This window comes from Neovison vison, chromosome 2, assembly GCF_020171115.1.
Source record: "Neovison vison isolate M4711 chromosome 2, ASM_NN_V1, whole genome shotgun sequence".
NCBI lineage: Eukaryota > Metazoa > Chordata > Mammalia > Carnivora > Mustelidae > Neogale > Neogale vison.
The window spans coordinates 51,425,557-51,442,390 of record NC_058092.1 but is presented as its reverse complement, the minus strand read 5'-3'; the positions used below and the strand labels follow the sequence as shown (position 1 = coordinate 51,442,390).

Genomic DNA, 16,834 nt, shown 5'->3' with positions numbered 1-16,834 from the left:
CCATTTCATTTTACTTGCTTAACCAAATCTCATACCATCGTTGAACCCAGTCATCCATCTGTGCCATGTTGGCACCTATGCTAATGAACATGACTTGAGAAGTATCATGATTGGTCTGATTTGAAATGAAAAGCCATGGACCTCAAGAGAGCTCTCAATGCTTTTGGGCAATTATGCTATATTTTTTTATTCCAGTTACTTTCCCATTCTCCCAGAAAAAGATTTCATGCCTTTCAAGCCCCACATTGGATGTAAAGATTACTTAAAAAAATAAATAACTTTAGATTATATCATTCCTCTGAGCAAGATAATCCTGTGACTAACTCCTTCTCCTCCTTTAAGCCTTTATTCAGAGGACTACCTTCTCAATGAGGTCTACTCTGACCACCTTACTTAAATGTATAACCTGGGCTGCTTTCTCTTTAGTCTTATCGTGGGTGCTTCTGATCGCCTCATTCTGTCTCTCTGTCTCATAACATTTACTGCCTTTTCATGTAGCATATAATTTAGTTATTAATTCTTTTTTGGTGTTTGTTTACATTACCTTTATCACAGTATGAGCTCCATGAGGACAGGCATAGTTGCTGAATGATAAATCCTAAGCACCCATGGTGGCCAGTGTATTGAAGCTGCTCGATAGATATTCAGTGAATGAATGTTAGTGAGGATGGCGAGAATAAACTACTCCATTAAGAGTTATGTTTCGTTTGCCTTCTTGCTGTCAGGGTTAATTATGTGTTTAATGATTAGAAGACATTTGGTCTTATATTTTGTTCTTTAATATAAAATACAGAGCTCCTAAAATTCAAGAATACTTAACATCAGTAGGATTTTATTACTCTGATGACTATAAAATCAGATTTGTGAGATTTTCTTCATAATTATTCTTGCCAAAACTAACCTCTTTGCCCTAGCAATGTTCTTTTAACAATCAATTATGTAAATATATGATTATGACAAGTTTGAATTTTATTGTGTTTAAACAAATGCCAGCGCAATTTTACGTGAATATGTAGTTTCTTTGTAATACATTATCTCCTGTTTTTAAATTTAACCTTGAGAGTTTACTGTATGATAGGCACTATGCTGAGGACTAGTGGATACAAAGCCAAAACTTTGAATTCTAACAGCAGTGTTGATGTCAAATCAAATACAATATGAACCTTGCTCAAGGAAGGAGCCTATCTATATTTAAGGGACAAAATAATGTTACAGAGATGTGACAGAAACAAAAGCTCTTTCATGCACATGTGCACACACTTGGTTAATCTGTTCTGTTCATTGGAGATCAGTAAACACAGTTCTAACATTAGTAAATATCAGTGATGAATTTGCTTAACTAAGTTAAGATATAATTCTTAGCTTTGTAACACTTAAATTATGGCAATTATTTGCTTTACAAAATAATGGGCCATGGGTTTTCTTTAAATAGTTAACTTCGACTTGATGTAATTGTAACTGTTTAGTCTCAGTATTGTGGATATAATATACAGTGACACAAAGAGATTTGTTTATTCTCACATTACTGATTAACATTTGCCTTAATTTTAAAGGAAATTAAGGAGCTGAAAAGTGTATTTAAGAGTACAGGAAAATTATTGGTATTGTGGAAATTTATGGTAGAAGAGCACAGTTATATTGTTGCAAAAATCAGATGCTTATGTATTATTTTTGTAACATGAGTGGTGGTTGTAAAAATTGCAAATGGCAGAAAGAACTTTATATGGTGGAGACATAATTTGGGAGACTGGTGAAAACTTTTAACATATCTGAAAAACATTGTTTGCAGATTTGCTTTTGTTTGAAATAATATGGGGTTCTGAGAAGGTAGGTATTTTATTTTAAATAAATCTGATTACATAATTTTACTAGTATTTGAATATTGTCTCATTTACTTTTCTAGAAAGCATTTTAAAAAACATGCATGGGAAGTTTTTGTTAGAACTATTTTTTTTTTGAAAGATTTTATCTATTTGTGAAAGAGAGGGCAGGCGCACGAGAGCGAGCACAAGTCAGGAGAGGGGCTCAGGGAGACGCAGACTCCCCACTGAGCATGGAGCCCCATGTGGGACTTGATCCCAAGACCATGGAATCATGACCTGAGCTGAAGGCGGACGCCTAACCGACTGAGCCACCCAGGCACCCAGAACTCTTTTTTGGGTGTTTACTATATTTGAAGCATTGTATTTCGTAATTTACTTCCATTTTTAAATTTGATCTTTGCAATATGAGGGAGACTATCATTATCCTATTTTATGCTAAGGAACTGAAAAAGAGATTAGGTAATTTACCCTAGGTTTTACAACTAATAAGCAGTAGAACCTGGATTTGAATTTCAACACTCACACATTATCAAAATCAATATAAAAAATGAGTGGAAATCATACTTACTATTATCATTCAAGTACTCTGTATTTTTTGAAAAATAGGGGGGAAAAGGAAGAGGAAATACTCTCCCTAAAAACCTGTGCTCTTGAGAGGTAGCAGTTTGTCTTGCCTCCTTCTCCGTAATCCTCATTCCCTCCCATAGGACTGATACATAGGCTTCACTCTCAGAGATTCTTAAATTGTTTATTGCGTTAATACTCTGCATATTTATTGTTGTTGACCTTCCCAGATGATACACATGTGTCTACACAGTTGATTATTGTTGTTACTACTCTTGTTTTTCCTTTACCTATCCTTCAGTGCTTTCTGGGGTTGGGTCCATACTTTGTCACCTTATGTTGGGTTGTCTTCATTATTCTTATTCCAACAATCTTCTAAAAATCCCTTATAACTGGCTCCAGTTCTGATAGATTCCCAGGCCACAGCCCAAGTTGCTGAATCAGGACTTCTGGGGATGGGGCCCAGAATCTGAAGGTTTTAAAACTTCCCAAGTGACTCTAACGATCAGTCAACGTTTAAGAAATGAAAGCCCCACTTCTCTTCACCTGGGATAGTAACTTCTTTCAGAGACGAACAGATGTAATTCACTTCTGATCGTACACATTGGTAGTATATTAAATTAACGTCAGTGATCATGATAATGAAGATGGAATTCCTACAGACCAGCCCCATCGTAATGCTTTTGTTTATGATATTTATATAAAATAGTAGCCTATTATGTTTAATTACAACAAGCACAGTAAAACAGCCCAACCTCAAATCAACCCTCATTTTTAGGCAGGAGCAAGTATTAGTGATCCCTTTTTTCTTTCTTAATTCTTTTGTTTTCTTAATTTCTCTTGTTGGTCTGTTAAAAGAAAGCAAAAGAGGAAGCAAGGTCAAATGGAATTATGGAATATCAATACACATCAATTGATGACAAAATGCAAATAAAGTCTTTCAGAAAAGAATGAAATTATTTTCTTCAATTCTTTTTTTTCCCCTTTTAAATCCTATTTAGATTCAGGAAATTATGTTGCTAACTCGTGCCATCTTTAAGGAGGGTTTGGGAGGATGGTGCTGTGGGAACTTTAGTTGGTACTCCAACTAAAGAGAAATTGTCTTTAAATGCTGTACTTATTATTTTTCGTGATTTAAAAACAAATTATGTAATAAGGTAATTATGGTGAACTAATACTTCTAGATGCCTAGAAATTTTGGTTGCTTTAACAATACTAATTAAAAACATGTTTGCATTGGAAAGTCTGGATTTCTTTAAGAATAATTTATAGCATGCCACATGTAATATTTCTTTCCTTTCCAACTGCTTTCTATTATATGCTTAGGGTTTAGATCGCTCCAATTCCTGGGTTAACACTGGTGGTCCAAAAGCTGCCCCATGGGGATCCAACCCCAGTCCAAGTGCAGAATCAACACAGGTGGTGTTTATATTAGAGGTTTCTTTATTGGCTGCTGATGTTTCTTTTTAGAACATTACTTTTTAGTACATACTATGATTTCAGTGGCTTGCTTTTTAATCATTAAAAAGTTTGTATTTTTGTTTACTTAGCACATTTTCCAACTACTATGCATGAATACCACCAGTTGCACCAGTAATGCTGTCCTTTCTTACTTCCTGACTCTTCCTCCCACTTCCTCCCTGTATACTCTGTCAGTATTTCAATGCCTGCTGCTTATGCAAGTGATGGCTTTGATAACAGTTTCTACTGTAAGGGTAGCACATTTAGTAAGAATTTTAAAAAAAAAATTTGTGTGGAAAAAACCTGGCAGTTTTCCATTTGCTTTTGGTTTAAAGTGTAGCTATTATGTCCTTTTCATTTAGCATTTACTGTCTTGCCTTTTTTTTTTCCCATAATTACTGATTAGAAATACTGGGACTAAGCTGAAATTAAGTGTGAACAGTATATGATCCCCATGCTGTAAGGTTTATTACCAGAAGCAAAAATCCATTTTAATTCATACTGTGTTGCAAAGTATGAAATTTGTGTATAACTTAGTTGAACTAAGTTTTGCTTACTTAAGTCTAGTTGCTTCATGGCTAATATTGCATGACACCTCAAAATATACTTCTCATCTGTGTATTGGCTTTGGAGGGAAATGCTCTTGTTCTTGAAGAATTTGATTCCATGTTTAGTATCATAAATGTTTTATATTTGAAATATATGGCAGATCTGAATAGTAGTTTTTGATAGTGAAAAGTGAAAGAAACCATTCTAAACTTTTGATTTCCTTGATTGAATATAAAACTCTTGATTTCTTCTTTTTGATCTGAGACCAGTGAGAAGTATGTTTTTACTTTTTACATTTTCTTACTGGATGTGTGCATGTGTATAGATCACACAGATAAAAGTTTCATTCTTTGCAGCACTCTGAATTTATATAATCATTAAAATAATTCATCTTTTTACTAAAAATACATAGAAGCCATTTTGATACTTCTAATGCACTGTCATTAAAGCAGCTTAAAATGGTAAAAATGAGATGAGCAATAATAAAACAGTTGTTGAAACCAAAGTAAGACTGTTTAAAAAATTGTATGTAATCCTTGAGCTGCAGCGCCCTCCACAGCAGACTTTAATGTTATCTCATCATTCATTCACCTCCAATCCATAGGCTATGGATCGAAGTTGTAATCGTATGTCTTCGCACACAGAGACGTCAAGTTTCTTACAAACATTAACGGGACGCTTACCAACTAAAAAGGTAGATTCATATGAAGACAATCCATATAGGGGGAAAATTCCAACAATTAAATAGATGTAAGATTTCTTTATGTAGCCAATATGTTACAATAATTGCATTTAAATCATTTGTTTAAAAATACATTTGAGCAAGCACTGCTTGTCTGTCGCCTTTTTGGGCATACCACTCCAGTGTATGCTCTTTTGTTAGTGAAATGTTTTATCTTTGGGATTGACTGTTTGAAATCAAATTTGATGATCAGATTTTAGTACCAAAAAATGTATCAATTCTGAATTCTGTTTCTGTAACTGCTCTGTTTTGTGTTTTAAATCTCCAGGGAAAGGAAGATGAGTTAGAAAAATTATCACTCTTAGTAAGATATGTTGATTTGCTTCCCTTATGCACAGTTTTGTTAGTCCTTTTCATATCGATATACCCTACTTTGCAAATGCTTTGTATGCATATCCATTATAAGGCAGGAAATTTCTGCTATGTTTATAAAAAAGACTTCAGATACCTGAAAACTTGAAAATTAATGGCTTACATCAAAGTTTAAATTTCTAAAGGTATTTCCTAAATTGTACCAGCAAAGTTCATGAATGTATTTGCATATGTTGGAATATGTATTTAAGGCACAAACAAGATCGTATTTGTAACTGTGAGTTTTGGTCTAGTTTCTGTTTGCAGGTACAATTTAGGAGGCTGTTTCCCACCTGCCCTTTTAAAATTACATTTTACTGCAAGATAACATGTAATTTTTTCAGCTGTTCAACATGCCACTGTCTTCCATGTATAAACAGCCGTTTCGTTAATGGGTGTCCTCACTGCATCATTGAATGGTTCACATGCCTTATTTTGCTTATTCTCATTATATCTTCATTTGTAATTGCATTATGGTTTGGTTTGTGTTATCAGCAGATATGACTTTGATAATAACTTTGGATTTACTTCTGGATAGCTTTTTCATGAGGAGCTGGCTTTGCAGTGGGTTGTTTGCAGTGGCAGCGTGCGGGAATCAGCTTTGCAACAAGCCTGGTTCTTTTTTGAGTTAATGGTGAGCAAGCCCAATACATTTTTAATACTGTTTTCCTTAGTTGGCACTTTGTGTTAGCTCATTATTTTATCCTAAAAAGCCTTTTCAGTTGTCCTTCTTAGGGTTTGACACGTGCCTCCAATACAAAATTAACATTTGTTACATCTCTGCGTAAACACTGTGGACGCTGAGCATAATTCAGGTGGAATTAGAAGGCTCTGCTTAACTATTTTTTAGAGATGGTTGCAGAACCAGCTCTCTTTTTAAAGAAAAACATGGTACCTTATTTCTTAGTCTGGACGTGGCTAGCACATATTGTATTTTAGATTTCATCCCAAACATAGATAAAAAGGGCTTTAAAGATTCTCACTGCTTTCATGGTTCGAAAGCTCAATAACAACACTTTTGGCTCAGTTTAATAAATGATATTAAAAACAAATGGATTAATATCTTAATATTTATATACATATAAACTCATATATACACGAGAGCAATAAAGATTTGCCAAGTATGTACTATGTGTAGCACTGTCCCTGTGGGCGAGGGGTTTTCAATGCACAGAGAGACAGAACTGGGCTTCAAACTCGGGCGTTCTGGCACTAGGGACTTTCCCTCTTCAACCTCTAGAAAGCTGAAGTCATTGAAACTTTTTCTTCCAAAAGAGGAATGTGTAAAAATATATTGGAAAACAAAACAACAATAACAAAAAGGAAGGCAGGAAGACAAGAAACAGAAGGAGCTTCCAGAGTATGTCATAGGGTCATTCTCAGCACTGAGTGTTACCTATATTGGGGATAAGAAGACCGTTTTTCTAGAGATTTACTAATCTACAGAAGAAAATAAGTCAGGGACCCTATGTAAGTGATAGGCTTCTCATTTTTTCCCCTCTAGAGAATAAACACCAAGTTTGTAATTCTTGTGCTTTTAATTTAAGATCAAATTGTAATTTTGATTTTTTGATAGTCTTACGTGTATGTTCAGATTTCTTTAGAATAGTTAAAAAGCTGCAGTTTAAAACGTAACTCTGCTGTTTACTAATTGTTGAAACTTGGTTTTGCTTTCCCTGAATTCTTTATTATTATTATTACCACATTGTTGTAATAGTCAATATCCAGAAGTATCTTTAATTAGAGAGAGAGCGGGAACACGCGCGCGCATGAGCATGTCGGGGGAAAAGCATAGGAAGAGACTCTCCAGCAGGCTCTGCACTGAGCACAGAGCCTAGTGCAGGGCTTGATCTCCGGACCTCTGAGATCATGATCTAAGCTGAAACCAAGAGTTAGATGCTCAGCAGGCTAAACCACCCAGGTGCCCACAAAAGCATTTTGTACACATGAATCACTTTGTTAATTTTTGCCCAAGAGTTTACTATTCATATTGAGTCATCAGTGTTTACTGTACACTCACCATACGTCACTATATTATAGATGCTGAAGAGACCACAGTGAAGTCAGTGTGTCTAGTGTCTCAGAGCTTACTGTTGGGTATATATGGAATGTCAAAATGTTGCATCTTAGAAAAGATTTCATTTAAAACAAAATTGAAAGGTGAACTATTTTTCTGTTCATATCCATAATTCTTTTCGTATTGGTAGCCAGAATAATTTTATGAAGGTGATGCAGTGATTGAGTTGTACCGTGTTTGATACTTCTTGGGAACATAAGCTACTGCAGGGAAAGTCTCAAAGTATTTGAGGGGCTAGAAGTATTTTAGCCATCTGTTAAATCACATAGTGTAGTGAAAAAATAGCCCAGATATGATTAACTGTTAATTGCATTCATAAAAAATTAAACTAATGCCTTATTTATTTTTTCAGGTAAAGAGCATGGTGCATCATTTATATTTTAATGATAAACTTGATGCACCAAGGAAAAGTCGTTTTCCAGAACGTTTCATGGATGACATTGCTGCTCTTGTCAGCACAATTGCTAGTGATATAGTTTCACGATTTCAGAAGGTAATGATAACTTGTTAAAAAATTAAATTTCTGTCGAACTCACATTAAGCTGTCATACTCTTATTTGTTTTTTTTGCTTTTTATTCTGTTTTCCAGGACACAGAAATGGTTGAGAGACTCAACACAAGCCTTGCATTCTTTCTCAATGATCTGTTGTCTGTTATGGATAGAGGATTTGTCTTTAGCCTAATTAAGACCTGCTATAAACAGGTAATGCATAATTAGTAATAGTTAACAAATAATTTAAATACTGTGTTTGCTGTTTTTAGAGTTACAGCTTAGATATCTTCCAGAACACATTCATATACTGATGTTTTTAGAAAACAGCATTTTTCTTTTAAAAAGGATTTATTTGAGAGAGAGCATGAACAGAAGGGGTGGAGGGAGAGGCTCTGAGAGAGAATCTCTGGGGAACCTGGGTGGCTTAGTCGGTTAAGCATCTGACTCTTGTTTTCAGCCTAGGTCATGATCTCAGGGTCCTGGGATCGAGCCCCGCCCCATGTCAGGCTCCCTGCTCAGCTGGGAGTCTGCTTGTCTCCCTCTCCCTGTGGCCCTCCCCCTCTTCTCTCTCCCTCTCATTCTCTCTTAAATAAATAAATCTTTTAAAAAATAAAAGCAGGGTATTTGGGCGCCTGGGTGGCTCAGTGGGTTAGGCCACTGCCTTCGGCTCAGGTCATGATCTCAGGGTCCTGGGATCGAGTCCCGCATCGGGCTCTCTGCTCAGCAGGGGCCTGCTTCCCTTCCCCTCTCTCTGCCTGCCTCTCTGCCTACTGTGATCTCTCTCTGTCAAATAAATAAAATCTTTAAAAAAAAAAAAAAGCAGGGTATTTTTGTTAGTAAGACAAAAATAAATTTCATTTGTTTTATGAGGACACAGGCCTATGGCAAGTTGATATCTGTACAGCTGACTTTTCCTTGGTTTTACTGGCCCAGCAGGGACCTTTGATTCCCATTCTGCAGCAGATCAGCAAGTCACTAGACTGAATGTTAAATAGCCCTGGGGGTGCCTAGCTGACTCAGTTTGAAGAGCATGTGACTCTTGATCTTGGGTTTGTCAGTGTGAGCCCCCCATTGGGTATAGAGATTACTAAAAAAATAAATAAATAAAACAAACTTTAAAAAATATAATAGAAAAAAATAATGTAAAGCAACCCCCATGATGCCATGTAAGAGTACCGGTTACAATGTATAGCCAAATGAACTTGTTTGTGTATTTATTGGGTGATTTTTTTTTAAAGATTTTATTTATTTATTTGACAGAGAGAGATTACAAGTGGCCAGAGAGGCAGGCAGAGAGAGAGGGGAGGAAGCAGGCTCCCCGCTGAGCAGAGAGCCTGATGCGGGACTTGATCCCAGGACCCTGAGATCATAACCCGAGCTGAAGGCAGCGGCTTAACCCACTGAGCCACCCAGGCGCCCTATTGGGTGATTTTTAAAGCAACCACATTTTGCTGTGTAGTCCTCCTAATGTAGACTTAGACATTGTAGAGTTTAGAATCATGGATGGATGTTTACCCAAATCCCCAGTCAATCACTTTGTCGCTTTTATTATTTTTTTAATTGATTTATCTTTTCCATTATGTTGCTTTTACTAAAAAAGCATCCTGGAACTTTTCTACAAACAGCTGACTTTAACATTTTTATCAACTGATGAATATGCCTTTTGGAAAACATTAGTTATTGGTCCTCTTAGGCCATGTGGGTAGTGAGCTATATAATCATTCTAGAATTACCTTTTAAAGGAAATTTAAAAATACACAGCTCTTGGGTCCTATCCCAGAGTTACTGAGGAGTTTGAATCCTAGGGGTGGGGGAGGGACGTGTGGGACACAGTGCTTGTGCAGCGTTTCCCAGCTGGTCCACAGGCTCGTTTCTGAGAATTACTGGTTTAGAATGCTGTTTGGCAGTCTAATATTTAGAATTTTGAAGATCTGTTCTATCAGCTACCTTTCTTGTGTGTTCCACACACAACAAAAGATTGATCGATTTACTTTAGAGAGTGTGCATATGATTGGGGGGAGGGGCATAAGGAGGGGGGAGAAAGACTCCCAAGCTGACTCTGCGATGAGTACAATTCAACATGGCGTTTGATCCCACAACCCTGAGATCATGACCTGAGCTGAAAGCAAGAGTTGGATGCTTATCCAACCAACTGATCCATTCAGGTGCCCCTGTATGTTCCTTTTAATAGAGAAGTTAAAACTACATGTGGTCACTGACCCACTTGCAAGTATTTGCAGTAGTATGTATTATTTTTACTTTCCCCCCCGAATTTCATGTTCTTTTGCTCCTCAAATCTTGTCGTTGTTCTTCAAGCATTGACTTTCTGTGGTTGCCAAACATCGAGCTAGACCCCAGGGATGCCAAAACTTTCAAGTCAGTGTCTATATGTCTCCTCAGAGTAGCTTACCGTGTAGCTGGGTGAATAGACAAATAGCTAATCATAAATATAGGTTAACACAGGGTGCTGATTATCCAAAGAATGGATCATTTTCTTGCTATTTTTTTTAAAGATTTTATTTATTTATTTGACAGAGACACAGCAAGAGAGGGAACACAAGCAGGGGGAGTGGGAGAGGGAGAAGCAGGCTTCCCACCAGGTAGGGAGCCTAATGTGGGGTTTCCATCCCAGGACCCCGGGATCATGACCTGAGCCGAAGGCAGACACTTAACGACTGAGCCACTCAGGGCACCCCCAATGGATCATTTCTTTTATGAAGTTATTTTGGTCGTATACTTTTCCTTCATAAAGTGTATCTTTGAGAAGTGGAAATATTAATGCTATATTGTAAATATAGAGAATATGACTTTTAGCCTGGTCAGTGGATTTGTACATCTTAAGTAGATCTTCTAGTTCCCTATTTTTTTTATTCTAGCAGTAACTCTGGAAAAAGCTGATACTGTTGTTTAAACCACAAAACCCAAAACTGCCCACTCAATACTTCATCTGTCCTTCTGGTGTTGGCTTAAAGAAATGATTAATTCAATTGGTATTCTTTTATTTATGTAATGCTTACAAGGTATCTTCAAAGCTTTATTCATTACCAAATCCAAGTGTGCTGGTGTCTTTGAGACTGGATTTTCTACGAATTGTCTGCAGCCACGAGCACTACGTTACACTGAACCTGCCCTGCAGTCTGCTCACTCCCCCTGCATCACCATCGCCGTCTGTTTCTTCGGCAACATCTCAGGTATGCGGGGTCTGAAAAAGTTTTTTATAGAGCCCATGTTTGTACGAAAGCTTTCTGAACACTGGAAAAAATGGTAGGATGTTGAATAATAGCTGTGTGATAAGCTCCATGCTAAAGGCTTTGTAAGTATTAATTATTTGCTCCTTAGAGTAATTCTGGGGGGTAAGTTCTATTATTTTCATTTTGCACATGAAACACAGAAAAGTCATGAGCTTGCTCAAGATTACACAGTAATAAGTGGCAGAGCTAGACTTTGAGTCAAGCCACGTGTTGACTTTATTCTAGAGCCCGAGGTCTTAACTACCGTGTTGTCCTCTTACAGATCTGTGCACATCCATGTGAGTAAATTCACTTAGATAAGCCCATTGAGATGTTTTTTTGCAGATCGGGTTTTCTAGAAGCAGATGCAAAGTTGTCTTGAGTTTGGGCTAGAAGATGTTTATTAGGGACCAATACCTGTGAAAGGAAAAGGCATGAGGCATAATGTAGCTGGGAAAGAAGTCAAACTGCAGGGCAGTCCGAGGAAGCCCTGCCTACATCTCTTGTACCTTGAAAACCCAAAGGAAAGTAGGTGGATGTCCGTAAGGTTTTCTTGGGTGGCAGTGGACTTGAGCAGCGAGTGGTTTCTGTCAAGACAAAAAGGGGTTATCATAGCAATTACTTCGTGTCCTGTCATACAGATTGAGATAAAGGGATTTTCTGGTTTTAATATCAGAGAAGCTCCTTCTAGTGAAACATTCTTTCTGCTCTGTAATTCCCAAGGCAGACAAGCTGCTTTCTTAAGCTTTCTTAATCTCTTAATGTTTAAAGTTAAAATTGATCTTAACTTTTTGTAGTGTTATTTTTGAGTTATTTAATTCCTGGCTGTAATTCCATAGCCTAGATCAATCTCAGATTCATGATAAAAATACATGTTTTTTTAAACTTTACCTAGATTAGAAAACATTTTGCCTTTATGAAAAAGCTTATGGATTGGCCTATTTTCACATAACTCTTTTACCTGGCTAGCATACACCTCTTTGTATAACGGATAAGGCTAATCTTTTGCTTTCTTCCACATCCTCTGCCAGAGATGTGGCTGTCCAGTGAGGAACAGATTAATCATAGTATAGTTCCTAAAACCTTTAATGAAACACATTTGTTTACACCTAACTCCCTTTTGAACATCTCATTCAGCCAAGAAATTAATAGAATTCCTTCCATTCTCTTGTTCCCCATATGGATGGTCTTGAATATGAATTAGAGGGGGATGAGATTGTAGACACTTTTGTCCTGAACTATATCTTGGGAGGATGCTATTTTGCAGTATTAAAATTCTTTTAAAAACTGTGAGTGAATGACAAAATGATAGTAATTTTCTAAAGATAGTATTTTCTCTGAAAAACAGTTTTACTGGTATTTGGACTTTCTCTGGAAATCAGCTTTGACTACCAATATATCTTTTGTACTCAGCAGTAAATACATAATATATCATTTGGATTTAGTTACTTTTTTTCTCCTTTAAGGTATAATATTGAAACATTAAATGGCTAAAAGAATAAAGATTAGAAAGATGGAGAAGTTTCAATATGAGAAAAAGGAAATTGAAAATAATTTAAAGTGTTGTTTTATCATAGCTTCCTATACCAAAAGTAAGAGGAGTTACTTTCTCCAATGTGAATAATAGTGATGTAAAATAAACTACCCTAAGCGAGGTGTATCTTACTTTGAGATAATGCTCATACTGCCTTTATTGTAATGTTCTGTCTGTAGGATGTTTTGTTGCACAGCTATTGTAGTTTTCTTCTACCTCACTCCCAAACAGAGTTCTGGATTTTCCACAAACGTACAAGACCAGAAGATTGCAAATATGTTTGAATTGTCTGTGCCTTTCCGCCAACAGCATTATTTGGCAGGACTTGTATTAACAGAACTGGCTGTCATTTTAGACCCTGATGCTGAAGGGTGAGTAGAGTTACTTTGCCTCGTGGAGTAGCAGTTTGCTTTTGGATAATGGGACAGAAGTATTGCACTTACTTTCCTAAGAATCAGAAGACTAGTCTTCACCACTCTTCATCTACCTCTGTATTCACTAAGTCCCATTTCCATGGTATTTCTGCATTTCACTGATTTTTAAGAGAGGCATTTTTTTCATACTTTATCATCTCTGAATTTGAGGTTTCTTTTGAAATCAGTGGCATATCTTGGTTTATTTGGTAGTTTTCCTTCTTAATGGTTACAAAAAATACTGTGTGTATTAGTAGGTAGACTCATAGATTTGTTGATGTATAGTAGGCACATTTCAGTTTGAAGAAAATGGATTGGTTTTCTATTCCTTGTAAAGAAAATATATTGTTTGCCATTACACTATGTAGCATTTTATTTCAAAGTATGCCCCATAAACAAATATTCTTAGGTTTTAAGAACTTCCAAAGTTGTATACACTTGTACAGAATTTTTGGAAATTGACGTAGTAAGGAAAGGGCATATTGTCTGATGATTGAATTTAAATAGCTTGAGTGTTGTGGTCTAGCATCCCTAGAAGGTATTTCTATCTTCATAATTGCTTTAAAAAAATCTGTGTAATCATAATTCCTTTAGGTAATGATCACTTTTTAAAAAATCCTCGTAATAGGATCTTAGGAGTTTCTTAACAGTCTTTATTTAAATTCCAGTATAGTTAACATACAGTGTAATATCCATTTAGGTGTACAATATAGTGATTCAGTACTTCCATATAACACCCAGTGCTCATCACAAGTGTAGTACTTAAAACCCATCACCTATTTTATCCATCCTTCCGCCCCCTCCCTTCTGGTAACCAACAGTTTGTTCTCCATAGCTAAGAGTCTGGGTTTTTTGTTTATCTCTTTTTTTCTTTGTTTGTTTGTTTTGTTTCCTAGATTCTACATATGAGTAAAGTCATAGAGTATTTTTTTTTCTGACTGACTTATTTTGCTTAGCTTTATACCCTCTAGATCCATCCATGCTGTTGTAAGTAGCAATATTTCATTCTTTTTTATGGCGAATATTCCTGTGTGTGTGTTTGTGGGTATATATGTATATATATATATACATATACAGGAATATGTGTATATATATACATATACAGGAATATGTATATATATATACATATATACATATACAGGAATATGTATATATATATACATATATACCCATATATATACATATATACCCACAAACACACACACACACATACATCTTCTTTATTCATCTGTTGATGGACATTTGGGTGGCTTCCATATCTTGGCTATTATAAATAAGGCTGCAGTAAGCATAGAGGTGCTTTTATCTTTTTGAATTAGTGCTTTTCTATTCTTTGGGTAAAATCCAGACTTTTAAGATTTTATTTATTAGAGAGTGCATGTCTGTGTGTAGAAAGTATGAGATGTGTTGAGAAAGGGGACAGAAGGAGAGGGAGAGAAAGAAGAAAAGAATTCCAAGCAGACTGCGCTCAGTGGCAAGCCCAGTGTGGGGCTCGATCTCATAACACCAAGACCATGACCTGAGCCAAAATCAAGAGTAGGACAATTAACTGACTGAGCCATCCAGGTGTCCCTAAAATCTAGACTTTTAGTAATGGTCCTCAAAGCCCTATTTATCTGATTCTTGTGTAATTTTGTCACTATCTTCCCTCCCCACATATTAAAATCTAGCCATTTCAACCTTTTTTTCTGTTTAGTATGCCAAAGTTACTCATAACTTAGGTTATTTGCACTTGGATTTTTTTTTCTCTGCCTAAAAAAGCAGTGCTCATGTTACCATAAGACTGTCATGTACCTTTTTGCTCCTTGTGATTCTTCAGGTCTCCACTCAGATAGCATCTTCTAGGCGAGGCTTTCACTGGCCACCCAATCAAAATGATAGACACACTGCCCTGTCACAATCATTCTTATACATATGGCCTTCTTTTATTTTCTACAAAACATTTCTCTGAAATTTGCTGCTTTATTTCTGTCTCCTCCCATTATAAAGTGACTTTAGGAGAGCACACACTTCTTCTTTTTTGTTCACTGTTACATTTCCAATACCTTAAAATCCTGTCTGGCACATTCATAAATATGTTAATTCAGTAACATATGAGTAGTTGACTTTAAGAGACTCTCAGCCAATCTCTAGATTTTCTATTCTTTAGTGGTATATAGAAAAAAATCCAACATATATTGTCTTGGATAGGTCCTTGAGAATAATGATTTTCTTTTTACTTCATCTGCTTGCTAATAAGAATAATTCCTTGTGGGCAATAATATGTTTTAATAGTGATCAAACATTTGCTCTCTAGAAACTGTCAGTATAGTCAGAAAATTAAGACTATGAAACAATATGATTAAATGCTAATTTTGTAGCACATAGTTGTATAGAAGATTAATACCTTTACTGCATTTGTGACACTAAATTATTATTTTTGTGTCTGTGTTTCTTTCTTGCAATAGCAAACTCTTTAAGAACAGGGACAGTGTCTTATCCCTAACACTAAAAAAATAGTATGTTGCAGGTCCTACATAAACATTTTTTTAATAACTGCATGTGACTGAGTAATGTAGACCTATGAAAGGCTTATAAAGATGAGTGTGGGGTGGGGGGTGGATACCTGGGTGGCTCAGTGGGTTAAGCCTCTGCCTTCAGCTCAGGTCATGATCTCAGGGTCCTGGAATCGAGCCCTGCATCAAGCTCTCGCTCGACAGGGAGCCTGCTTTCCCCTCTCCCTCTCTGCCTGCCTCTCTGCCTACTTATGATCTCTGTCTGTCAAATAGATAAAAAAAATCTTTAAAAAAAAAAATGATGAGTGGGTAGAGCTTATTGGTAGGTTAACATTGGGCTGGTAGCTACAGAGTAAGGAATACATACCCAGGTTTGGAAGTCCTCATTGGTAATGGAAAAATTCAAAATGGAGAACATAAAAAGCAAATGACTGGAATCTGAGATTTGGGTAAAATGAGAGAGAGTATGAGGAAAGGGAGGGAACTATCTGGAGAAAAAAATTGAGAAAAGAGATGGCAGCATCAAGTAGAGAACTGGAGAATAAAATCTGAGATATGTCAGTTAGATGTGGTTCTTGACAGTGTTTAAAAATACACTTCCTGAATAAAAATTTGGAAAGAAGAATCTCCAGCTAGATTTCATATGTAGCAATGTGAAGTGGCAGATAAGATGAATGGCCCAGGTTTCCAATCCCAGCTTTGAAATTGGCATTGTGATCTTAAATACCAAGGAAGGCAGTGTGCTAATAATATGCTACATAAAGTATGCAACTTAATTCTCATATCCTCCTTATGAGGTAGGCGATTACCCCTAGATAGGAAAACAGAGAAGGTACATACGCCTAAGAAATTTAGCTATTAAATGATGAAACTAGTACAGTACCATGTTGTAAGCATTCAAAAACTGTTTGTTCCAAAGAAAGGGAGTAGATACTAGGAAGTAAATGAAAACAGTTGCTATGGACTGGACATTCAGGAAGTTTATTACTGGAGAAATTGTTGTAATAATTTATTACTAGGAGACTGTATATAAGGTAAAAGAGACTAGTTTCAAGTGAATTTGTGTTTTCAACATAGGAAAGGCTTATTTGAAAGAAGGGAA

At 36.2% G+C, this 16,834-nt stretch overlaps 1 protein-coding gene across 6 annotated transcripts in view; it reads left to right on the top strand.

Annotated features, from left to right (window-relative positions):
- Positions 1–16,834, top strand: part of DOCK7 (dedicator of cytokinesis 7) — a 229,639-nt gene that overhangs the window by 143,747 nt on the left and 69,058 nt on the right. For 5 of the 6 annotated variants that reach the window (XM_044238362.1, XM_044238361.1, XM_044238357.1 and 2 more), the window contains exons 23-28: positions 5,002–5,091; positions 6,029–6,124; positions 7,920–8,060; positions 8,157–8,270; positions 11,081–11,251; positions 13,056–13,195. In XM_044238362.1, the coding sequence (XP_044094297.1) occupies positions 5,002–5,091; positions 6,029–6,124; positions 7,920–8,060; positions 8,157–8,270; positions 11,081–11,251; positions 13,056–13,195 (752 nt within the window). Of the gene's footprint in view, positions 1–3,713; positions 3,807–5,001; positions 5,092–6,028; positions 6,125–7,919; positions 8,061–8,156; positions 8,271–11,080; positions 11,252–13,055; positions 13,196–16,834 lie in introns of all 6 variants that reach the window. The other variant, XM_044238364.1, reaches the window with a different exon arrangement.